Source organism: Melanerpes formicivorus, unplaced genomic scaffold (genome assembly GCF_026170545.1).
Source record: "Melanerpes formicivorus ecotype bairdi unplaced genomic scaffold, bMelFor1.0.p_v2 SCAF_22, whole genome shotgun sequence".
Lineage (NCBI taxonomy): Eukaryota > Metazoa > Chordata > Aves > Piciformes > Picidae > Melanerpes > Melanerpes formicivorus.
Genome location: NW_027142374.1, coordinates 9,793,742 through 9,819,132, shown reverse-complemented (window position 1 = coordinate 9,819,132; position 25,391 = coordinate 9,793,742). Strand labels below are relative to the sequence as shown.

Sequence of the window (25,391 nt, the reverse complement as noted above, 5' to 3'; positions counted from 1 at the left end):
AACTTCATAAAGCAAGGCAGGTTCCAAATGACAGGAATTGAGCAGCGTATTAGTCATCCTGCAGAATGACTGAGGTAATGGCACACAAAGCTTAAAAGTGTTCAAAAGGCGTTAAAGAACAGTTTTAAACGTATCTGATCACTAATAATAATAATTAATACCAAAAACGTCTGACCATAAATGTGCAAGCTGCTATACGTAGAAAGACTGCTGCCAAGCAACTCTGGTTTCTTATGCCAGAACCTGAAGTCACCATCAGGGTTTTTATTTTGCTGTAATAGGAGCAATTCCTCTGTTTATGTTCTGTGATAATTCGTGGGGTATAAGTGCACACCCCAATGCACACACATGCACCTGCTTTTGATCTTTTGCATATTTTTACCACAACACTTGTTGTATACTTTTATACAATTACAGGCATATTTGTCTGGCAACCTCTGCAATGCCATTGAATGCAGAGAGGCAAAGTCTTTGCTATTACACTGCTGCAAGTCAACCATTAGCCTGAACTTTATGATGGAGATAATATTTTAATGGATACATAGTGCTCAGAGAGAGATTGTATTTGCTTTGAACTTCGCTTAATAGATAGCTGTAAAAGCACAATTTGCCATATAGTTCACCTTTTGTTGCATTTTTTTTAGGGCATAGAATTTGTGCATGTGTGTTTGCCCTCAGAAAGCCCTCTCAGGGTCCTTGTCATTATTTAGCTTGTGTGGGCTGTGTCTGCAGCTGACACTAGTTGTTACCCTTGATGACAGTCTCAGGAGAAAAGTTGAGCCTGAGGGCCTTTTGCAATAGCCTCTGACTTGTGCATTTGATGCACTCTGGAAGCAGATGTACACAGTGATGCTTCTGATGCCGTACCTGGTCTGTGGGGAAACTATTTGGTCTTTTGTTGGTTGTACTCCTATTTTTCAAAAACAACATTCACAAGAAGTCTTTTAAAGGTAGAGAGTGTTTGAGGGAAAGGAAATGCTGGCTGGAATTTGCTGACCATGTGATCTCCTGAGGTTCTTTGTCCCACTGTATTTGTCCAGCTCTATGAATCTTTGCCACCTCTTCTAAGCCCCTGGCTGGTTTTAAAATCCCTCTTTTGCGCATCTTTTCCAGTGTTGTATAGAAGTTACTGTGTTACAGTCCTAGCATTTAATGTGGTTCTTTCTTCTCCTATAAAGGATAAACCCTTTCATCTTAGCAGACATTACCTTAATTTCTGCATCTGTCTCTCAAATAGTTTAATGCTCGAAACTCTGCTTCTAACCAAAGGCTTTCCTTAATTAGTTTCCAAGGCAACCATCTTGGCAACAATTCAGATGAACCAACTGCAGGGAGAGGAAGGAAACACACTATCAAAATGAATAGTAATAGCACAATACCACTGTGCAAACAGGCGTTGTACATCACCAGTGACAGCATGATAGTTCTGGTGTCTCATAAGTTCATTTACAAGGGAAGAAGACCTAACTCAGTAGCAGAGAAGCCGCACAAGAGTGTATGTCTGTTTTCACAGCTGACTTAAGCTGGGATTAATGGCTTTGCTGCGATATGAATCATGTCTCTGGGGGAGGAAAAGAACCACTGTTGTTTTTCAGGGTCCCTCATCCACCAAGATGTTCCCAAATACATTTCATAGAGGACTGTTGCACCACGCTTCACAGAGCAAGACTTTCATAGTAGGGACCACCCTACAGGGCTTTTTCAGCCTGAATTCTGGCAGCGCTGTACATAAGTCACTAGCAACTGATAGCTATAGCCTAGTAGGGGGAAGTCCCTAAATATGAAGTCCCTATGTGTCATCCAGAGCTATGGTGCATTTTCTCAGGGCTGCAGATGAGTTTGGGTCATCCATAATATGGCAAAGTCACTCACTGCTTGCCATTACAAGTTCATACATGATTCCTAACCCACCTTTGTACCAGTGCAGTATCAGACCCTGTAAGTCATCAAACTAAACCTGAAATGCAAACTCATCCCACAGGGTTCGACCATGAAGATGGAAAACAGCATAACAATTTTAGAGGAAATTAAATTTCCCAGGCTTAAAAGAAGCCCATATTACTAAATTAAATGTATTTGTGTCACACCATGCACAAGTTGCTATGCTGGCATATGTACTACTGGAAGCTCATTCTTCTGAAATATGTAATGAATAAAATTATCAGTGATAGACATAGACCCTTAAAAATACCCCAAGTATCTTCTGTCCTGGGAGGATGCATGTAAAGAATCAGAAAAGAATAATATTGCTGTAACTTTATTACCTCATGTGAGTAAAATGGCTTCCCCTGCTGCATACACTAAGTCTAGTAAAAATAAATTAACTCCTCGTAATCTCTTTCAGTTCATGGTTTATGCACCTAGTTAGGCAGGGAATATTACAGAGTGCTGTTTATAGTGAAACAGAATAAACCTTCCGAACTCCTTCAAAGCACTGAAAAGAGCAAACTGAATGCAATGCTTGTCACAATAAAATACCATTTATAATAGAAGGTATCGGAAAAGTAACCTTGCTTTTCCTAGAGGAGGCTGCAGTGATTTGTTTACCTTTTCTTAATTTCATAGGGCATTTAAAAAGGAAAGGAATCACTCCAAAGGAGGGGGCGGTGGGGTGAAGAATGGCTACTATTCAGTATTTTTTTTAGTCTGCTTGAAGGCAGTGCTCTGCAGTACAAAATCCCTTCCAAAAGATTCTCATGTGAGCATTGGGACTGAATTACTGAGACACTTCTGGGTTATATCCATATAATAGTTTGAAGCAATCCTGACATGCAGTAATGGTTTACATAAGCAGAATTCTGTTTCCAGGGACTCATGTTCAATTCCAGGGAGTCACACTGGGATTTTACTCTAGCATACTGATGGGAGGAGTAGGGAAAATGGGAAATGTATATACTTTTAAAATAAAAACTGTGTACCTCAGTTTACCTACTTTCTTCCTCCCAGTGTCTATACATCTTTTTATATTTTGAGCAGCTAAGAGTGAAGGAGTTTCATTTACTCTCTGGGGTATGGGAAGAGAAAATAAGCATTGTTTATGTTTGTCTGTGATTGCAAGAATGTACTCTTAAGAACGTTCAGCATACACCATTCACTGAAACCCAAAAAGGAGCAGTTAGGTATCATCTGCTGTGTCACAGGGGGTAGGTACATGGTGCAAAGGTCACTAAAGAACTGCTTGTTAATTATATGGGTATGCCTTCAAACTGTATGGCAGTGCTGAAGTACTTGTGATCTCTGCAGAAGATTTGGGAAACTAAGAAAATAAAGGTAAGATTACCATTATTAATAGTCTTTGTGAAAGTGACTTTAGGTGTGAAACTTAGCAAAGGATGCTAGTCCAAAAGTCTGATAATGCTGAATTTGATGTACCTGATGCGGTATAGTATACACAACTGCTGTGAAGCAAGAGGGCAGCGTAAGTAGAAAGGGTGTATGTGAACTCAGAAATGAGGGTGTTATCATGACAGTACCATGATATAAGAGGTAGGAGCTGTTTGAATCGTAGAGTGAAGGAAATTTAATTGTGAATGTTGCTAGAGAAGGGCGGTCAACCCTAGCCGTGCAGCCAGCTACATGTTTCTGAGCTGAGAACTGCCTAAGAAATGCCAGTATCTTTTGAAAAGGTGGTTGTGTGTCACTGAAAACATGTGATGGTTACTGAAAAGCTTGCCCATCGTTAACATAAATTCCTGTTGTTCTGGGCTCTCTGGAGTACCACAGCACAGGTAGCAGCAGTATGTATTCACTCTCAAGTTAGCAAAACCTCGTGTTTCTTAGAGTCAGTGAACTGAGGCTTAAGCAGCAGAAGATCGATTTCCATAGGGCCTTGACTGTCACTCATCCATGACACCCTCGACAGGGTTAGATGCAAGGTAGATGAATATTTCAGAATTTATCAGAAGTAGCAGGAAGACAGAGTACAGTGAGAATCTTTCTCTGTGTACCTTTCCTATCAGCTAATAGGATTTTCAGTTTTCTTGGACTCGGGAAGATCCGTAGAGAGAAACAGAAGTTGCAAGCTTCCAAATACGCTACCAAATCAGCTGTCTTCAAAAAACTTCATGCCAAAACAATGTGTTAGATCAGAGAACATAACCTGAGCCCCGTAATGTCATGGTGGCAGACCTTCTGGTAGTATGCCACCTGAGAATGGTATAGCCAAAAACACAGGAGGAAGACAAGACTGAACCAGCAGATCCTGAAGTTGAAACCAGTGAGGAGAGTACCACAGTATGGTTTGTCAGAGTCTAATTAAAGCAACTCTGGCACTCAACACAGGGAGCTTATTGTGATTTCAAACTTCCTGTACACATTTGGTTTTTCAGTTGTTTTCTTTGAGATCTGAAGCTTCTATGTGAAATTCCAGGTGAGTTTTGAAATTAAGATTTCACAGAGGCTTGAGAAGGTACCAAACCTCTGTGAAATTACCTTGGATGTAAAATCAATCTTCATTATGAATATTTTTCAAGGGAGGATATTTCTCAAAGAATATACTAGAACTGCATAGACAATTAAAATATTATCTCCTTCCTAAAACAACCTGTGTGTGGAAATGACTGCTGCAAGTAACATATTTAATTAAGTCTGTTTACTTCCCATAAATACAACTGAAAAAAAACCCTCCAGAACACAGCTGGATTTTTACTTTATTAATCTCCCTCAAAAAGCTTAAAAACATTCAGTGATGAAAAATTTCTTCTTCAAGGAAGCTCTCTGGGAACAGTATCTTCTCTTGAGAATATCTTGGCAAAATAAGGGGCGAAGGTCTCGGCAATTTTGAGTATCCCTTTTCATATGCCACGAAGAATTTTTGTTATGTTTGTAACTACCTCCCATATTTGGTCTTGTTTTTAGTGAAATGACTTCAAGTAATGCAGGGTAGCTTAAGTTATGATTGACTTTGATGCAAAGGCCTTTGTACCAAGGGACATGACTTACGAAGAGAGATGTAGTCCTGAGCAATGCAACCTTGTTCTCATCTGTCTAAGCGGAGATTTTGATACAAGGATGAATTTATTTAATCCATTTTCTTCAGCTTAAAGAGTAAATAATTGTGATTATGAATGTCAGTTACCAGGCATCATAAAAATCTTCATCCTGGTGTCCCCCAGGGTCTGATGTTTTGCAGTTGAATATATCCTGTAACAGTAACTGTGCCAATGGATTTGTGAATCTGACAATATTGCTAAATCACACCGAGGAAAATGAATTTAGGAAAATTGTCTCAGGGCACAAGAAAATTCACGGAAAAGTTTGTCATCACAGTGAAAGAAATTAGGAGAAAGCATCGTGCCCTCAAAACCTGTGTTGCAGCTTGTAATTTTTTCCCTAAGTAATTTCTAATGTAACCTTTTATGCACAAATTGAATGTGTATCCCGCCACACAATCTTCAATCGGCAAATGTCAGATTAGTTATGGGAACAGAGAGTTTAGCCATATGGAGGGAGAATGAAATACAATGCAGCTTTTGGATGTTGCATTTAATTACCCTCCAAGGGCTAACAAGCACAACCATCATCTATCTGGAGACAACCTAGAAGTAAAATTTTGCTCTTGAAGTGAGAGAGGAGAGGGAGAGAAGGGCACAAGGAGGGGGCTGGGCCGGGGGGGAACTGTAATGAAATACATCAGAGGCAACTCTGATCCCTGCTCCCACCATGCACATTTTTGTTCCCTTCTTCTAGGAGTTTCCTATTGTCTAGGAGATTATTTTCCGTGAGAGATACATTGTGGAACAGCCAAAAGCTGTTTGTTTGAAGAATATTTTATGAGCCCAACGAAATTATTTTGATACTTTACCGTAGAGTAAAGTAGGGATTTTTTTTATGAGATGTAGTCACAAATACATAAGCTGGCAGTTGCAAGGAAATAAAATTCTTAGGACCATACACTGCAAAAAAATACAAAATCAAGCAGCTGGGACTGTGTATGGGTTCATGACATTCCCTAAAGGGCATGAAGCCGCTGAATTGGTGAATGCATTAATCACAACTATACGTGCAGTTATTTTTATCTGCAACAAATACTACGTGTGTGGAATCTTCATCTTAATCTTCATTTAATATTTATCTCAAATGTAATATAGTACTCATTTTTCATATAAATGAAATAATTGTTTACTGCATATTTTACACCATTACAATCCCTGGTGGCCAGATTCCGTTCCCATTAATACTAAGTGAAGAACTAAACCACCTTCCCTGGGCTTGCACTGCAATTACAATCCCTTTGCATAGGGAAGTCACTTCTACTGAATGTGGAAATGGCTTTGCTTCTGTGGAAGTGAAGTCAGAAGTATCACTTGTTAGGCTCTGACAGTCCATGGGTAGCTGTGATGTATCTTTTGGTGCCACAGGATTGCATTTTCTTTTTAACCTCATGTATTGCTGCTGGTGGTGTTGGTGTGATAAAAAGAGACAAAATCATGACACCAAAAAAATCTAATTTTTATAAGTTTGCTGGGGGAAGACGGAGCTTTGTCTGCTGTTTATAATCCTCAAAGAGAACTTGCTTTTTCTGCAGGAGCATGTGTGTAAATTGGAAAACAGAAGAATGGGCTTTGCAGGCAGTTAAATGGATCTCCTGAGTTTACAGGGGATTTTATTTTTACTGTGGCATCTGGTTAGATGAGGAAAATCCTGCTTGCCTTTCAGGAGAGCTTTTCTTTTCTGTTCTCCTATTTATTGTACTCCTATCTGGAAAATTTGCATGACAAGGAGTGACCTGTGCAAAGTAAACATAGTGAGGAGTGATTATATATGGCTGCCAAATGCTCTTGCACCTTCACACACATGGTAATGCTGTAGAAAGTAACTACCCTGCTGTTAATGCGGCAGTGACCCTAGACGTGACTGTAAGCCCCACGGTAAGCTTCCCCACTGCAGCAAGGGCCTGCAGAGTAGGAAGAAGGCCAGAGAGAGTGATCTCTTCCAGCTGAAGGGCTTCTTTTGCTGGAGTGGTAGAAACAGCTGACATGCAGTAGGTTACAGATGCCACTCAAGATAAGCTAAACATCCTTGCTAACATACTGACAAGAACTTTTAGGGCCTTGACTTCAGCTTTTATTTGAACTAATTGGATTGTCACCCTGATACTCTGTTTCTATACTTTCCTAATTGTGTCCTGGAGACCAAATTAGCCTGTGTCAGTGGTCCAGTGGGGTGCTGCATTACGCAGCGCAACCTTTCAATCATTCAAACCAATATCAGGTTGGAGCTGTTCTGATCTGAGATAAGGTTCAAGTAACTCCATCTTCAGAAGAGAAATGCTATCACTAGGAAGAGAAACTAGAAATCACTTGACCTGATACCCAGGAGGGGAGACAGTGTGCTCTGAAACAATTTAGGCTTGCCAGACAGTTGCTGTGCATGATATCCGTGCTGTTCCCACAAAGTACAGGCCATACTGATAGCTAATCCTGATGATGATGTTGGTTTGGTTTTTTTTTATACCTGAGTCCATTAATCTGTCTTTTCTTGTTTGCTTCTGAAAAGACAGAATTCTGCTATTGCTTCTGACATTGGTGTTATCGTATAGGTGTTCGAGTCACCCTGAGCCCAGGGCTTTGAAGGCCAACGTGTGATAAATTGTATTTCTGTAGCAAGGTGTGAAGGCTCAACTGAAGGCAGCTATCCTCCTGTCCTCAGAAACTTACACATATGCTTAAAAATCAGAAGAAACAGTTGTTAAACGTGGGCTTTTTGCAAAATTGGAACTCTAATTAATGAATGAACCACCTTAACAATATCAACAAGATGCTTTTTTACTCTGAGCATATAGGACATCTCATTTTTTTCTTGCTGTCTTTTTAAAACATGGGAAAGAAGTGTTCTATACTTAAACTGCCTCATTGTTCCCAGGTATGGTCAAAATGGAAAGATACATTACAGCAGGTCAGATCTCTGCCTGTCATTCCATTTAAGTGGCATATTTCTGCCACTTGTCAGGTATGAAAAGCACAGTAAAAACCTTTAGACCTTCTTTGTGACAACACTGCCTATCACCATCAGTGTTTTATGTTATGGAAGGATCTAATAGAGTCATAAAATATCATGGGTTTGAGTAGTAGATGAGATAGCCTTTACTTTTGTGATCTTATATTTTCTTCATGTTTTCATTTGTAAATAAAGGATGATAAATAACTTTGACCAAACAGACTAAACTGACCAGATGGTAGTAGATTCAAATGAGGGGAAGATGAGCTCCCAACAGGTATTAATTGGACAGGGTAGTTTTCTTTTCACTGCTGCCAAAACTGTGATAGCTACTTCTCTAGGTAAGGGTGTAAGCATAACCTCCTACCTTGTATTTTTCTAGGACTTCCAAATCAAAGCCCACACAGGCAGTAAGGTGGATTTAAATGTGACTAAACTGCTGGGCTTGGAGGCTTGTGATCAGCAGCACAAAGGCCAGCTGGATGCAAGTGACTATTTGGGGCACCCTGAAGCTACTGAGGCTAAAACTAATTAATCTCTCTATTAATTTTCTGAAGATTGTGGGATGGAGTAGACTCAGCAAGTTTGCAGATGGTACCTGATTAGGACTGCTTGATACACCAGATGTGTATTGCAGGTTGTGCAGCAATATTTTGACAGGCTGGTGAAGAGGTCAGAAAGGAACCTCATGATCTTCAGCAAAGGGATGTGCAAAGTCATACATCTGGGAAAGACTGAAGCCATGCACCAGGAGAGACTTGATAGAGGCTTCCTGGCTGGCAAGCAGCTCTGCAAAGAGGGATCTTGGGGTCCTGGCAGACAAGTTGAGCACAAGCCAGCACTGCACTCACACAGCGGTGTGATGATTAAAGGACTGGGGCATCTGATGTGTAAAGAAAGACAGAGAACTTTGATTGCATAGCCTGGAGAGGAGAAAGCTTAGGCATGATATTAGTAATGTATCCCAAATATCTGATGGGAGGAATGAAGTAGGACTCTCTGAGGAGAGTCTCACTGAGTTTCAGAGTCTCAGGGGTGTCCAGACAAGACAAGAGGCAAGGGTACGAACTGAAGTTCAGGAAATTCTGTTTAGACAACAGAAGAGTCATTTTTACTCTGAGAATGGACAGACACTGAAATAGGCTGCCCAAAGAGCTTGTGAAGTCTCTGTTTTTGGGACAGGATAGATGTGATTCTGAGCAAACTACTCTAGCTTCCCCTCCTTTAAGCTCAGGGGTTGGAGTAGTCAGTTTCTAGATGTCCCTACCAAATTCACCTATTATGTAATTTTCCTCCATCCATAAAAGAAAAGCTCTCTTTCCTTTTATGAGTCAGACACAAACTACTGTTCACCTACACAGTCTGTTCTTACCATTCTAGTTCCTTGTCAAGTCCTTGGGGAAGTATTCCAGCAAAATCCCCCAGATCTGTCTCCATCACTACTGTTTAAAACATCTTCCCTGCCTTGACTTTCATACCACAGTTCACCAGTCTTCATGAAATGCTCCTTTCACCCTTGACTCCAACATTTAATTTTCATGGCCAAAGCCCACTGATCCATTATCTAGACTAGGATATATCTGTGGTTGTAAATTCAGTAGGGAATAAGTCAAAGGGTAATGGGGTAATTGTGAGGTTAGTAATAAAGTTATTTTGCTTCCTCTTTGCTCTTTCCTTTCAGGTGTTGTGCAGTCTTTCAACTACATCATGAGAGAATCATAATTACTGCTTTAGAAATACCACAATGTTCCATACCAATGTAATATTGGCCAGTTAAGCTCTAGAATGCTATCTCCCAAACCTGTAAAAGCTAAGGCAGAAAAAATGTTGTTGTCTGTTTATTATCATGATGCCTGATGCAGTAGAAACCAGACTGTCTTTATGCTTTCATTCAAAAAAATAACTCCCCCATGCAAATGATAAACTAAAATTGGCATTGCTGACTTAATTTCTCAAATCTGGCATATGGGTCTGTACTTCCAGTAAGCCTGGTGCTGGCCAGAAGATCTGACTTGTATTTTAAAACCAGATATATTTTAATTATGCTGCCTCTAGATTTTCTCTTAATTAATTGGAAATATCCAAATAGTTAATTAAAAATCCCAGGCAATCCCAGGCACAAATACAGGCTGGGCAGTGACTGGCTGGAAAGTAGCCCTGAAGAGAGAGACTTGGGGGTGCTGGTGGACAAAAAGCTCAACATGAGCTCTCAGTGTGCACTTGCAGCCCGCAAAGCCAATCAGATCCTGGGCTGCATCAGGAGAAGTGTGGCTAGCAGGTCGAGGGAGGTGATCCTCCCCCTCTACTCAGCCCTGGTGAGACCCCACCTGGAGTACTGTGTCCAGTTCTGGAGCCCCTATTACAAGAGGGATGTGGAGGTGCTGGAACGTGTCCAGAGAAGGGCCACAAGGATGATCAGAGGGCTGGAGCACCTCTCCTGTGAGGGCAGACTGAAGGAGTTGGGGCTGTTCAGTCTGCAGAAGAGAAGGCTCCGAGGTGACCTAATTGTGGCCTTCCAGTATCTGAAGGGGGCCTACAGGAAGCCTGGGGAAGGACTTCTCAGGATATCAGGTAGTGCTAGGACTAGGGGGAATGGAATGAAGCTGGAGGTGGGGAGATTCAGGCTAGATGTGAGGAGGAGGTTCTTCACCATGAGAGTGTTGAAACCCTGGAATGTGTTGTCCAGGGAGGTGGTCGAGGCCCTGTCCCTGGGGGTGTTTAAAAGCAGGCTGGATGAGGCTCTGTCCAGCCTGATCTAGTGTGGGGTGTCCCTGCCCATGGCAGGGGTGTTGGAACTAGATGATCCTTGTGGTCCCTTCCAACCCTGAATGAAACTATGAAACTATGAAAAATATGAACTTTACTGGATTCTATACCAAACCTGACATTATGATCTTCTTATCTACAAGGTACGAATCATGTGGGAGCAGGAGTCTGAAATATTTATGATAGTTTCCAGCCATTTTTTCCCTCCTCTTTTGTTCAGTATAAAATCTTATAAGCTTTTCTTTCAGTCAAGGTGAAAGCAATATTAAGTCATGGATGTGAAACTCAGTAAAGACATGTAGCCTTGTGAAATCCTTGTCCTGTAATCCTGGCTTTCTATTCACCACTGGTGTTCAATATCCCACTTTCTATATAAGCTTCACAATATATAAGCAGTCAATGAGATTTATTTGTTATACTCTTATTTTCTTTCTTCATAAAAAAGCTTTATCCACCCCTTGGCTCCCCTAGGTGTAGCACTGATGTCTGTGATTGCTTCTGTTGGACTCACTAATCCAGCAGCACCTTTCAAGACGCTGGACAGTTTGTAGAAGGTGGAAAGGGAGGGAGGAGGAGAGTTGTGCCTGTTAAGATTTAGGACAGCATGCACAGTGAATTCTAAACACATTGTTAAGATCCAGTTAAATAATTATGAGCTAACATGCTTGATTTTGTGAGTAGAAATGCTGGCAGGTTCTGAAAGAACCTGGAAGATGCTTTATGAATAAAAATTTGACTGTAGTATGTTGGACCTCTCTAGGGGCCTAAACAGAGTTATTTCTCTTTGGTTTGGAGACATGACAACAGATGAGATGAAGTTGAGTCTGATCTATGCTAATGAGCCCTACATTTCCTGTTTGCGGTATTGCTCCTGATGCCTGTAGCAGCTCCATGTACGTTTTTCTTACAGCCTCTGACTTAATCTGGGATATTTTTCTCTTAAATAAACACATTTCTGGAGAGAAATGTAAAAGCTTTGTTACTTGTTACCAGCAAAGAGCATTGTTGATAAATAAGTTCTTTGTCTCTAACCTTTTAAAAGTAAATTGCTGCCTTTAAGGTGAAATTAAAACATACATACAGAGAATTCAGTATGCAAATAGCACACACACCAGATGATCTGAAGGAAGCCTGCACATTTCCATAGAAAACAAATGTGAGTGTAGGAAAGCAGATGCTTTCTACCAACAGAGTGTACAGACAGTTCTCAAGAGGACCTGAGCAGCAATTTATTTTCAGACTGTTGGAAGTATGCAAATTCCTACAGAATTAAATGTGAATTTAAAAGAAATGGTATCTGTTAAGGACAAGACAACTGAAAGAGGCAATTGGGAACTTAATCAAGAACTTTAATAGGCTCAGAAGTATATCTAAAGTCAGTGACTCAAATGTCTGTTTTTAGCAAAACCCTAAGTCATCCTGTTGAAAAGGTACCTTTTGGAGTATGGCATTTAGAGTATTTATCTGCAGCCACAGAGAAGTAGGTTGGTATGATATGTAGAGATTTTCAGGTGATTCTTCATCAAAAAGCATCATCTGTTCACTTGAGCTGCTCCTAGGGGATAGTCTGTGATACAGCTGTCGGGTATTGCCATCGCTAAGTTTGCAATTTTTAACTTTTGTTAGCTTAACCCAGAAAGTCTGGGTAAGTCTGACTGTATCCTGACACACACGTAATCACCACAATTATTAAGTAAATTCATGCTGCTACACATTGTTCCACCTGATGGCTGTGGGACTGGATCATTTTTGCTGAGATTGTAATCTGAAGGCAAGGGAACAGTGCCAGTGCTAAATGCAATGGCATCATCTTGCACAAAAGGTATTGCTGGTGTGCTGGTATCTGGCTGCATAGATATGGGAACTGTGTTTTTCCCTCCTTTCTGCAAAAGCATGGTGCTGCTTGAGTGGGGCTGAGCAGACAGGATGACAGAATTCAGACTTGCCAGACAGTGCTGCTCCACCCCTTCTTGTTACCCTGGCAGAGTCCAGCTGCTCAGATCATCCTGCTGCTTTTTTGTCTCCTAGTGATTCCATTCATTTACTCCATTTGTAGAGAGAAATGCTTGAGTGGGGTCAGGGAAGGCAAGAGGAGGTGGTTTAGTAGACTGTGCAACATGACATTAGGTGATGATAGGTTGGATCTGATGATCTCAAAGGTCTTTTCCAACCTGGTTAATTCTGTATTCTGTATCACATTTAGTATAAATTTTCACGAACCATATGAGGTCACACAGGTCCGTTTAGATGCTCTGAAGTTTAAACATTCATTTATGACCAGACTTGGCCAGGGTTCCCACGGCAAGAAACCCCCTATATAACCTGAAGCCTACCAAGTCCCTCTGTGCTGGAACAGTTTAACAAACATAGTGAGTGGCTGGGCTGTGTCAGTCCCCTCTCACACACTCCACAAACAAGGAATAAAATAAAAAGGAATTTACTGAGTGGGTAGATGCAGTGATACCTCATTTCAGTGCAGAAATACTTGAACTGCTAACAGAGGAGACACTGTGATCACAAGGGCGAGATTGCCAGGTAAGCTCATCTCCACAACCAGCGTCTCCTCAGCCATCTGAGTTACTTTTCTTTGTGCTGTACCTACATGTTTTAAAAACACAACCGACTGCCTTATCTCTAAGGCCACAGGTCTGTAACACTTGTGCTGCCCATGGATTTGGCATAGAGGATTACCAACTTGTGTTTTCCACTAGTTTAGAGTCATCCTCTTACAGCTGAATAATATGTATTTTTTTTTCCTTCACGCAGGTTGTAATCCTCGGCAAACATTCTAGAGGCTATCACTACATGTTGGCTAACCTGGTAAGATCTTTTCTTCGTTGCAAATACAGCTAAGATTTAGAGGGTAATATATTCTGTTCAGGTTGTGGCAACTTTAATCCGCAAAAAGAGGAAATGCATGGATGAGCTCTTGGATTTTGAGACATTACTTCAGTAAGTACTAGAACTGGTATGCTATTTATCCTCGATTATGGTCTTTCTTTTTCCTAGGAATCTCATATCCTCTACTGATTTAAAAATAATAATTTAATGATGTGTTCACCACTGATTTGTATCCTCATAAACAAGGCACTTGATAACTGTAATCTATGTAACGTTTGAAATTTAAGCAGTCCAGAAAAAAATAATTGTAGCACGTTTGTGTATAAAATAAGAAGTAAAAAGATGCAAATTAGAACAATTCCATCAAGTAAACAGATTGTTTAGCTGTTCTTTTGTATCTCAGAGTTTAGGGTGGTGCCTGTGTATGTGTTGACCTTCCAGGACAAGATAACACATTATTATCTGTATTAGAGCTTCTTCTGGATTCTGAAACTACTTTCAGGGATGTTTATGCTGCCTTTGAAACACCATCTGCTAGAGTTCCTTAGAAAAACTGTTATATTGTAATTAACCCTGCAGCAAGAATAACTTTGGGCTTCAGTGTCTATTATGAGTGGAAAAAATGTTTTTCCAAAACTCACATTTTTCAAGTCAGCAATCCCACTTAGAAGAAAATTCTTTGTATCCCTGGTTTTGTGTGGTTAAAGCAGAAAAGATAAATCTTAAAATACCTTATTTACTCTTAAGTGCTGCATGACTTTAGGATGTGTCACTTTGCATTATAACAACCCAGTCCTGATCTCACTGATTAGCATGTGCGTTGAAGAGGTTCTGATTCTGAGTTACCTTTTAGCATGTGTAACCATAGACATTCAGATAAACATGACTGCAATCAAGTCATACTAATCAAAAAGACACCAATTTACTGCCTCAGGTATAAATAACAACAGAGTGGGAGAGAATCCTACCATTCTGTCTGCAAGTAAAATGTTCAGTAATGCTGTGACAGAGAGCTGCCTCGCAGAGAGATGTGTGCTCTGCCTCCACAGAACAATGTGGTTCTTTAGCGGTTTTCTGCTCCCAGCACTGAATCTTTGTGCCCACTTTGCTGCACAAATGGGATTGAGGTCTTTGACCATCTTTGCCATGACAAGGAGAAAAGAGGAAATAGTGCTTCAAGTTTGTCTACTGTTTTCTTCCTGACCTGTGAAAATAATGGACCACATCACCACAACACAACAGGGCAGTTTTCTATTGCAAAGATCTGAACAAGAAGACATTTTAAATTCTGCTCTATGCCACTATAACAGTCCTAGTCATGATAGTAATTGTGTCCTTGGTAGAATATTTTCCACTAACAGGTAGAATATTTTCCACTAACAAGAGCTAAATTAATCCTTTTCTTTTGTGCTACACTTGTAGCAGGTAAAACTTTTCTTTTCCAAATAAAAGAGACTTTGGATTTCAGTGATTCTTGTTTCCTACATGTGTCCTCCCAGGGTTTCACAGATATTGTTCTGGAGAGAGTAATGCATGGAGGTGCCAACATTACTGGATTCCAGATCGTTAATAATGAAAACCCAATGGTTCAACAGTTTCTACAACGCTGGGTGAGACTCGATGAAAGGGAATTCCCTGAAGCCAAAAACTCGCCATTAAAGGTATTTATTTTACCCTGGCAGTGATGGAGACTATATGAGTTGCTTTTAACAATTATTGGGGGGGATTTCAACCCTAGGTGTGTGCATGTGTATAGTGCAGATCTTCATAACATAATCGTGTTAACAACATTCACTGCCCATCCAGAAGAAAGAAAGAGGCATAGGCTGTCGGTTGGACATAAGAGATCACTGTGGTGGGTGTTCTCCAAGGCAAAGGCTTGGCCTTGCAAATCCTGTCACTCTGGGTGAATGAAGGACTACTGTCATTAGGAAAGTCACAACCTGTTAATATCTGCCCAAGAATTTTGTATGCCTCTGGAACTACTCTATAGTAGTGGGGGATGCTATTCACTGTCCAGTCATAGAATATGTCAGGTGTACTCTATCCAGCAATTAAAGCCACCCAGTCTTCTAGGACCACTGCATATTATTAATACTCCTTTTAAGTTCCTTCTTTCTCTTCCTCCCTTGATGAGACCTGTTCTTTTTCACCAATACACATAAGTGAATAAAACCTGGGACTGGTGGGGGATGAGAAGACCTTAAATGCTGTCACTCTCAGGCAAAGAAAAACAGCTTAGTTGAAACAGTTCATGTCTTTCCTGCTTGATTTGGGAGAAATGCATGCAAACTGATGATCGGATTTAAGATTCAGAATTACTCAATAAACTGGAGTAATGTGCTGGTATTAGTAAGACAAAATTCAGGGAAGCATAAAATACTACTAGACAGGACAAATCTAGTCCAGTCCAGAGGAGGTAGAAGCACTGAGATGGAGTACAAAAAGAACAGGAACCAATTATGAGGTACTGCTACCAATGCCATTCAGAGGCATACTTTTCCAGCCCTAGGATTAGGTGATTTCTGTGGGGAAAGAGAATCACCTTAATCCCATGCTGCCCAACAGCCCTGCTGGCATTTCAGAGGAAGCAGGGAAAGGCAGAGGCCCACACAACTGGGATTAGTGTATTGTTCCCTGTTGATTAGAACCGAGGCTTGCTTTCTAAAGCTTCCTCGCACTGATGGAGAAGCGAAGATAAGTATCAACTAATCTGAAAAGCTCTGAAATATATAAAGTTAACCTGGGAAGATTTTATTCCACTTGAAAGCAATTTACCTTGAGGGAAAAAAATTATTCTCCATCTTTTAAAAAACAAGAATATTAAGTATATGCTACAAACACAAAGATTACATTACCTTTCCACAAATGTACTGCTCATTATAGAAGTGTGCGCGGTATTTGTCAATCAGACAAAAAGCATACTTAAAAAATCGATGCACAATATTTTTGATTAGGAAATAAAATTGCCTAGAGATTAAAGCCCTGATGTTTAATTTATTCCGTATTTTATCAGCCTTTCCCTTCTCTCTCTCTTTTTTTCTCTTTGCGTGCTCATGCATTTCTAAGTGGAATTCAAATAAAGTGGAAAATGAGATAGCTCTCTTGGCATGACTCGGAAGGGACTGCATTAAGGTTACTGACAATTGATGCAGTCTGCTGAAAAAATTATCAGTGTGTAAGTTTTATGTAGTGCTAGATTGGACAGCAATTACAAGATTATTTTAATACAAGAACAAATAACCTTAAAATTACTATCTGATTCTGTATTGTTGTGTGGAACATGACGTATAACCTTTGTTAACTTGCTAGAACAGGAGAGGATGATCATTGCAAAGCATCACAGGCAGAGTTAAAGATGGTCAGGGTCAACATGTACTTAGATGCAGCTAGAGCAGAAACTACCCCACACACCCAGTAAGAGTTTATAAACTGCAGTCTTTGAAAACTCAGTAAGAATGGCTGCTGTACAACCTCCTGCACAGTCCTGCTATTGCGCTCTTTTATATCAGATACAATTCTCTTGATCTCCACATGCAGACACACCTCATTCTGCGCAGATTTCCTAAGGCTTTATATCAAACTGAAGAGCTTGCAATAAGATAATGCACATTTTTAAGAAATACAGATCAGTAGTTGTGCTCTCCTGCCCTACAGGACAGAATTAACTTCTGAATTTAATAGGTCTCACCCACAAAGAGAGTAGGTAAGGGTGCAGCTGAAACTTGGATTTCCCCCTTTGTAATCCAGGTGTGGGCAGCATGTCTTCTGGCCTGCATCAGGAACAGTGTGGCCAGGAGGAGCAGGGAGGTCATTCTGCCCCTGTACACTGCACTGGTTAGGCCACACTTCGAGTACTGTGTCCAGTTCTGGGCCCTTCAGTTTAGGAAGGATGTTGACTTGCTGGAACGAGTCCAGAGAAGAGCAACAAAGTTGGTGAGGGGTTTGGAACACAAGCCCTATGAGGAGGGGCTGAGGGAGCTGGGGTTGCTCAGCCTGGAGAAGAGGAGACTCAGGGGTGACCTTATCACTCTCTACAACTGCCTGAAGGGAGGTTGTAGACAGGCGGATGATGGTCTCTTCTCCCAGGCACCCAGTACCAGAACAAGAGGACACAGTCTCAGGCTGCACCAGGGGAGGTTCAGGTTGGATGTTAGGAAGAAGTTATACAGAAAGAGTGATTGCCCATTGGAATGGGCTGCCTGGGGAGGTGGTAGAGTCACCGTCATTGAAGGTGTTCAGGAGGAGACTTGATGGGGTGCTTGGTGCCATGGGTTAGCTGTTTGGGTGGGTTGGATTGGTTGATGGGTTGGACACGATGATCTTGAAGGTCTCTTCCAACCTGGTTTGGTTTATTCTAATAAAGGTTTATTCTAACATTTGTATTAACTCCAGTGTCAGGTGTTAGTGAGCCAGGTGGTCTGTGGTATCACACAGACAGGCAGAGGGCAGGTGCACCAGTACATGTAGATGCCCCCTGCATTATTTTTTGTTTCTCTTCATTCTCTTACGAACACTGTAGCAATACAAATACCAGTTACAAGAGGCTTGAAATCTATTCTTACACACCGAACCCATTCAGTTGCTCTTAGCATGTACCTGTTGAAATGGTCCCCTGCACACAGACCCTGAAAGTACAGGTGTGCTGTAGTGTTGCTGAAAACCAGTGACGTCATATGCAAAGCCTTGGCCATTCTAGGAAGGAATATGTTCAGACAAACTACATCAATTGAGAAGAAATGTGGAGAACAAACCCTCCATGGTATTTTGTAAGTGGCACTAAATTTATCACATTGGGACATGTCACCAGATACATACAAAAAGCAATGGCTGAAGGCTGAAGCTGTCAGCAACATGAACAGGTAGTTAAGGAGTCTGGGGGTTTTGTTGAAGAGTTGCTGCTACTCAAAGCTTACCACCCTCCTCAGATTTACCGCGGAGTAAGAAAAGGCGGATGTGGAATTACCAAGGAGACATAATGCAGAAAGTTTTTTGTGATTACTTGCTTCCAAGAAAAGTAATCTGATCTGCTCCTTGCCACAGATGCTACCTAATCAGGACTGTGGTCTAAACAGAAATGATTTATGTTAACTTCAATTCAAAACTGCCTTGGCAACCTTGTTAAAAAGAAAAAGTATGCTCCAAAGAAAAACCAAATATGAACTCCTCTTTGCTCTTGGTAGCAATATGGGCCAGAGTGGAATTGTAAACTTCGGTAGTGACCTCATTTAGATGAGCAGGCTTCTAATTGAATTCAAACTCTATGCAACTACAAAGCAGCTTTGTTATTTTGCTGCTGTATGCTATTCAAAATGAAAGTATTTTTAATTTGTTAATTGAAATAGATGAAATTGCTAAACTACACAAAGCACCTGCAGCAAGACAGAGAGCAAGCAAAAGGGCTTGCAAGCATGATTCTTCTAAGGGTATCTTAACAAAGAGAGGGACTAGACTGATAAACCTGGGGGCAATTATAAGACTGTAGTTTTTCACCATACTTTATTTGCATCAATTTCAGTATACATCTGCACTGACCCATGATGCAGTCCTAGTCATAGCAGAGGCCTTCCGGTACCTCCGAAGACAGCGTGTGGATGTCTCCAGGAGAGGTAGTGCTGGAGACTGCCTGGCTAACCCTGCAGTGCCATGGAGCCAAGGAATTGATATAGAAAGAGCACTGAAAATGGTAAGAACAAACATATTAGCTAATGAATGTGTGAGTATATTCCACAACAGCAACAGTTCCACTGGGACTGAGCTTTCATCTGCACAAAGCTTCTGTACTCAAAGAGCTGCAGGGAAAAGGAAAAACAAGGAAAAGAAAAAGAAAGAAAAGGAAAAAAAAAAAAAAAAGAAAAAATAAGTAAAAACAAAGGGTGGCTAAAATATATTCAATAGAGGATAAATTAGTTCTCAAAGCCTTTGTCAAAATTACAGCCTTCTGCCATGTGTGCAGCAGCCACTCGATTGTCCACACCAAAGCAGCTATAGTCTGACTCACCCCTAACACTGGAAGTTTCTAAAGTCAGGGTGCAAACCTTTCTTTACAGAACTAGGCTATGTCCTTAGCATGTATATTGTAAGTCTTGCAGGGCTATGGGTATTTATGAACTGAAACACATGTATGCAGTTTTGATAATTTACCAGTAAAAAGTCAACTCAGATTGTTCGGTGGAGTAAAGATTGTTGATCAGAGCAATAGGGCTGGATTTCAGCGCAAGCCTGAACCTTTACACAGTTTGGCCTCAAACCACTTTCGATTCCTGACATAACTTTGCACTCAGCCCAATTACCTTCTGCATGGCCTAATTTTTGTTCCTAATACTAGTTACTGCATGGGATCCTACTTCATTTACATCCCAGATTTCGTTGATTTTTTACTCTTTTTACTATGTGTCAAAGGAAGTGACAACAGAGAAGATCAGGTAACATTTTTGTAGACATAAAAGACAAGAATATGATCTGCTTTTATCTGACTCAACCCCAAAACAAACCTGTTAGGATCGATTATATGATTGTAGGCATGGGAGTGGAGGGAGTATAAACAAATCCTAGGTCAGCCTTCATACACTTAGCTTAATTACTGCTTTTTCCCCAACACCACATTGAAAGGATTATATCAGAAAGTTCTAATGAGTTATAGAAGGTTTTACTCACATTGTATCACTCTTAAGAGTGATAGCGATGGTTCAGTCTGACATTGCCAGAGCTCTTTTATGTGACTTCCTAAAAAATGCCCTACCTGCATGTTCACTGACATAGCACTACATGCTTTGGAAGAGAAGCCTATTAAATTTGACTTTCACAGTAGTTAAAGAATTTGTATTGTCTGTTTGTATGTAATTGCAAGTAAGGCATAAATCTCCCCCAGATGAGATGCCAGGTATTCGTGGCAACAAAGAAAGCCAGCAGTTCTATAGGACACTCCCTTATTTGGGTGTATTTACTTTAAAAGCATACTTCATGTGATATACAAAGCCAAACTCATGACTGGCAAAAAATGCAGGAGTTTGACTTGCATCTGCTTGCCTTGTGTGATCTTAGCAGTTCAAAGTCATCTAAGTGAGGTTTATGTACACCTCCAAGTGCTACCCAAGATCATCCCACACTGCCTGCCAGACCCCATTCTATTCTTCACACTCTCTCCCTCTGTGCACACGACAATCTTGAATCTTTGCTTCAGGAAAAAAACATTTGATTTAACAATGCTGCTTCTCCACTTCATAGCAACTACTCAGATAATAGTTTTTCCAAGACATCTTTGAAAACTCCTGTGCCAGGAGAAGGTTCATTGCCATGCTATAGTTACCCCATTGGCAAAAGGGAAATAGGCATCACCTGACTCTGCTTCTCTACAGTCTTGAGAACTCTTTGTGTGTGTATTCATAAAGCTGATTCTAAGACATCAGATCAGTGGCAGACAGTTCATCTGGACAGGTCTCGGCAGTTATGAATAGTGACTCCATTTGTGATTGCCTCTCCACACTGCCACCAGAACCACTCTCAATCCTGACGAGTTGTCCTGCCTCAGTGCAACCAGATTTTGAAAAGTGATGAGGCTTCCCACCAAAAGATAGAAAGAAACTGATTTTGAAGTCAGAGGTGTCAAATGCACAACACTCATGTCTCAGCACATGCCAGATGAAGCCAACCTAACAAGCTCTGCTGAGACACACGGTCACTGCTGTGCTAAGGTAGCCAGACAGCTTCCAGTAAGTACCAAAAGCAGGCACAGTAACTCACATCTGGCTGCAAGTTGTGTTTAAATTATTTTACACATATATTTGCTCTGTCCACAGTGGATAAAACCTTTTGGGGGCAAATTTGGTTTTCACAGTCCCATTCATCTCTCTAGCTGTCTGGAGCCAGGAATAACCCACACGTTCTTCCAGATCCCTGAAATGATATAAACCATTTTAAGATTCAAATCTACTTACTGATAAAAAAGAAAATCACACTTCTTGTATATCAGTCTGAATTTGACTTGCTGGATAATTTGGAGTGCAAGGAATTTTAACTGGTTCATTCATGTAGCCTTGTCCACCATAACAAGTCTGATTGCACCATCTTTAAACCAGAAATAGCAGATCAGTCACCAGCCCTGAACAGTTTCCATTTGACTAGTCTTCCATTGCTTTTCCCTGTAACTTCTGCAGCTTTCTGCTAAATATTAAAGCTAATTTACCCCTACTGAAGTTTCAGGCTTCTGCCTGAGATGACAGCTTGTCAGTGTTGATAAGTGATAGATGGAAATATCTCACCCTTTCATACAGGGAAATAAGAAAGATTGTTTCTTTGAAACAAAGTACTTTATACTTCCCCTTAGGATGATTCATGTGAGTAGGTAATGATAATGACTTACCGTCTGTACACCCATCCATCCAGATTGAGACCAAAACTCCATAAGCAGTAGAGACAGTTGTCTGTGCTCTTTCAGAGAAGACATTCATTCCCTTCTCCTACACTGGGACTGATCTTAAAATAAAGCACTTCCCAGAATGAGCAGTGCTAAGAGATTGTGGTCCCTATCACAAATCACCCTACACCACAGTGTGAGGGGCTAATGACACTGAATTGTTACACGCGCCTTGCCGATGCTCCGCGCTGTAGCAGTGAGCCCAGCGTGATGAAGCATGGCAGGATCAGCCTTTATTATATTTAACGTACTTACAGGGCCAATTTCACTTAAATGCAGCTCGCTCTGTGGTAGTGAGTCACCGGCTGAGTACTAACTAACAGCTGAAAATGAGAGAATTGGGGTCGTTTTTGTTGTGAAGAGTGTAACTGGCTGTGTCAGTCTCTTAGGTAGGTAAAAGTTGTGCTAGAGCTAGTGGGTGCCTGTAAAGTGTAGCAGAGAGAAAAACAGAGTGAATCTTTTATTAAAATGTGTTTTCTGTTTTTTCCCTTAAGGTTCAAGTTCAAGGAATGACAGGGAACATCCAGTTTGACACATATGGGAGAAGAACAAATTATACAATTGATGTGTATGAGATGAAAGCTGGTGGATCACGGAAGGTGAGTTTCAAGACATGCATTCAGATTTCACATCTTCACAAATATTTACTCCAATGAACTAATGAAACTCAAAAGTACCACAGGGCTCTAAAGAAACCTCATCTTCTTGTTGTCTTCCCTATCCCAGGAACCTTGTTCTTTTCTGTTTCTGACCAAACCACTTGCCCTGCTTAGTGTCTTCCTTGGTTTCCATGTCAACTTCAGATGCTTCTTTTTTCCTTAAAACCCTTCTGGAGCTTTTTCACTTCCAAGTGTAATACCTGCTGTCATGTTCTTGTGCTCTTCTAAATTTTTCTCTATCTTTTCCTTCCTCTCTCTAATATGCTTCAGAGCACTAGTGTAGCTGGAGCCTTCAGAGTGTACTTCAGAAACCTGAAATTAACAGAAAATGTTTGGTTTTAATTAGAATTTGCTATCATTCTCCTTTCTCCTAGACAAAGTCCAGAACCTAAGTGGGATAGTTGCCTAAATTCCTGTTACACAAGAAATTTAGGGCAGATTTTAAAAAAATAATTCATAGTATCATAGTATCAGTCAGGGTTGGAAGGGACCACAAGGATCATCTAGTTCCAACCCCCCTGCCATGGGCAGGGACACCTCACACTAGATCAGGCTGGTCAGAGCCTCATCCAACCTGGTCTTAAACACCTCCAGGGACGGGGCCTCAACCACCTCCCTGCACAACCCATTCCAGGGCTTCACCACTCTCATGGTGAAGAACTTCCTCCTCACATCCAGCCTGAATCTCCCCACCTCCAGCTTCATTCCATTCCCCCTAGTCCTATCACTACCTGAGATCCTGAGAAGTCCTTCCCCAGCCTTCCTGTAGGCCCCCTTCAGATACTGGAAGGCCACAATTAGGTCACAGTTAGGTAGATGGGGTCCCAGGAGTAGCAAGAGAAGAGTCAGTGTGGCTGAGGCACCTAAATTTCCCCCGATTTCACCTGGCAACAGTTACCTCACCTGTTTAGTCACTGCTGAGACTCCTCTGCAAATCCTTGATAACAAAATACCTCTGGTCATGGCTCAGCCATTCAGCTGGGTTTACAGTGCAGACAAAAGCATCACTTCGGTGTTGTGCTGAGATACAAAAACTAGCACAGAAATGTGGCCACAGCACTGTGAAGGTCAGTGCAAGCCAGCTGACGAATAATCACCTCCTGCTCACAGAGGGTTTTGTTTCCCCTACTGAAGATATTACTCCTGTGCCTGCATGGCCAACGATACCTGTGCATCTCCTCTAAAGCTCGCTCAGTCGTGTGTACAGGGACTGTCTTCACTCTCTGAACCCCAGCACAATATGGGGAATAATTAGAAAATAAAATATCCTTCTCAGACAAACCTCTGTGCAGTTTATTTTCTCATCTGTAGTATGTTCTTGTGCTATAGATACATGGAAATGTATGTGATTATGTGAACTGAGATAGACAGACGTTAATAAGTATTTTCATTTAGATTTGGGTTGTGTTTATCTGCACGTGGGCTTGAGAATAATGCTCCAATAAGGAAATTAAATTATAGTTAATGTAGTCCTTTCATGACAAAAGTGTAGCATTAGTGTTACAAAGCCATGTGTTTTGAGAGAAGATTCTGAGGCAGTCCTTGTAAACATACGTAACAAGGTAACAATCTCCATTTTTACAGGCTGGTTATTGGAATGAGTATGAAAGATTTGTGCCAGCATTAGATCAGCTGCCCTCTAATGACACTTCATCTGTGGAGAACAGAACTATAGTAGTCACTACTATCTTGGTAAGTATCATGTTCTTAGTGTGTTTGTGTTTAGGAAATAAGACGCATGGCTCCTGAGGTGTGTTAGACACCTTGCCAGGAGGCAGGTATTCAATATTATGTGACTTCAAGTGACTGAAAAGTTCAGCATCTTCCAGAGATGTACTGAAGGCTTGACCCTGCAAACTTCTGTGCATATCAGTAACTGTACTCACAGGAGGAGCTCACTGAGCTCAGCATTACACTTTGCTGCTTCTCAGACACTTGAACTCAATCAAATGTCTCACATAAGTGAAGTTATTATGCATGTATGTAACTGACTGCAGGATTTGGCCTTCCTGCTGTAGGGTCAAATCTTGTACCCCTCACTCAGGTACAGCTGCTGTAAACTCAACCCGTGTGGACTGAGTAAGGGTGGCACAATGAAGCCTGTAGAGAACTGGAACTGCTCTAGCACGGGGTGAAAAGCGACCTATACCTGTGCAATTCCAAAGGAGTAAAGCTCTTCCTGTGTCTCATAAACAGCAGCACCTGTGTCAGTCCCAATGCCTCTAGCAGATGTGCTCTGTACAGTATTGTTTGTGACTTTTATGCCTGTTGCAATTCTACTAAGCATGAACCAATTTTATGCTGTTTCCTGAAGCATTGTATTTTATACTCCTATGAATTTAGAGAACTATAATTGGCATTTTGGCTAGGATTTTCCAAGAAGGCTAAGGGAATTTAGTGACAAAAATTGCTGCTGAGGATTCCCTTAGGCTGCTTTGAAAAAGTCTCCATCAGAGCCCCATTCTAGGCTACTGGGGCCTTAAGAAATTATTTTGATGGTACAGATGTTGGGTATGTCAGTTTTTTAAGCACTAAAACCTGAATTGTTGGTTACAGTGGTGATATTTGACTGTCTAATCAGGCCTAATCCTGCAAACAAAAGTGTAGCTTTGTTGAAGTGGAATAGTCCTGTTGTCTTAGTTGGAATAAAATCCATAGTATGTGTGGCTGTAGGATCATCCAAGGATTTTTAAAGTGCAGTAGTCTGTCTTTCTAATTTCTGTACCAAAGCAGGAAATGTTGTAAAAACTTGACAGTAATATAAGGATATT

General features: G+C 41.0%; 1 protein-coding gene across 4 annotated transcripts in view; it reads left to right on the top strand.

Moving 5' to 3' along the window:
• GRIA3 (glutamate ionotropic receptor AMPA type subunit 3) overlaps positions 1 to 25,391 on the top strand; it is a 161,335-nt gene that overhangs the window by 81,098 nt on the left and 54,846 nt on the right. For all 4 annotated transcript variants that reach the window (XR_010988967.1, XM_068152107.1, XM_068152108.1 and 1 more), the window contains exons 5-9: positions 13,471 to 13,524; positions 15,045 to 15,206; positions 19,064 to 19,231; positions 22,456 to 22,560; positions 24,205 to 24,312. Coding sequence is in view for 3 of the 4 variants with exons in the window: in XM_068152107.1 (XP_068008208.1) it covers positions 13,471 to 13,524; positions 15,045 to 15,206; positions 19,064 to 19,231; positions 22,456 to 22,560; positions 24,205 to 24,312 (597 nt within the window). In the remaining variant the exon portion in view is untranslated. The remainder of the gene's footprint in view (positions 1 to 13,470; positions 13,525 to 15,044; positions 15,207 to 19,063; positions 19,232 to 22,455; positions 22,561 to 24,204; positions 24,313 to 25,391) is intronic.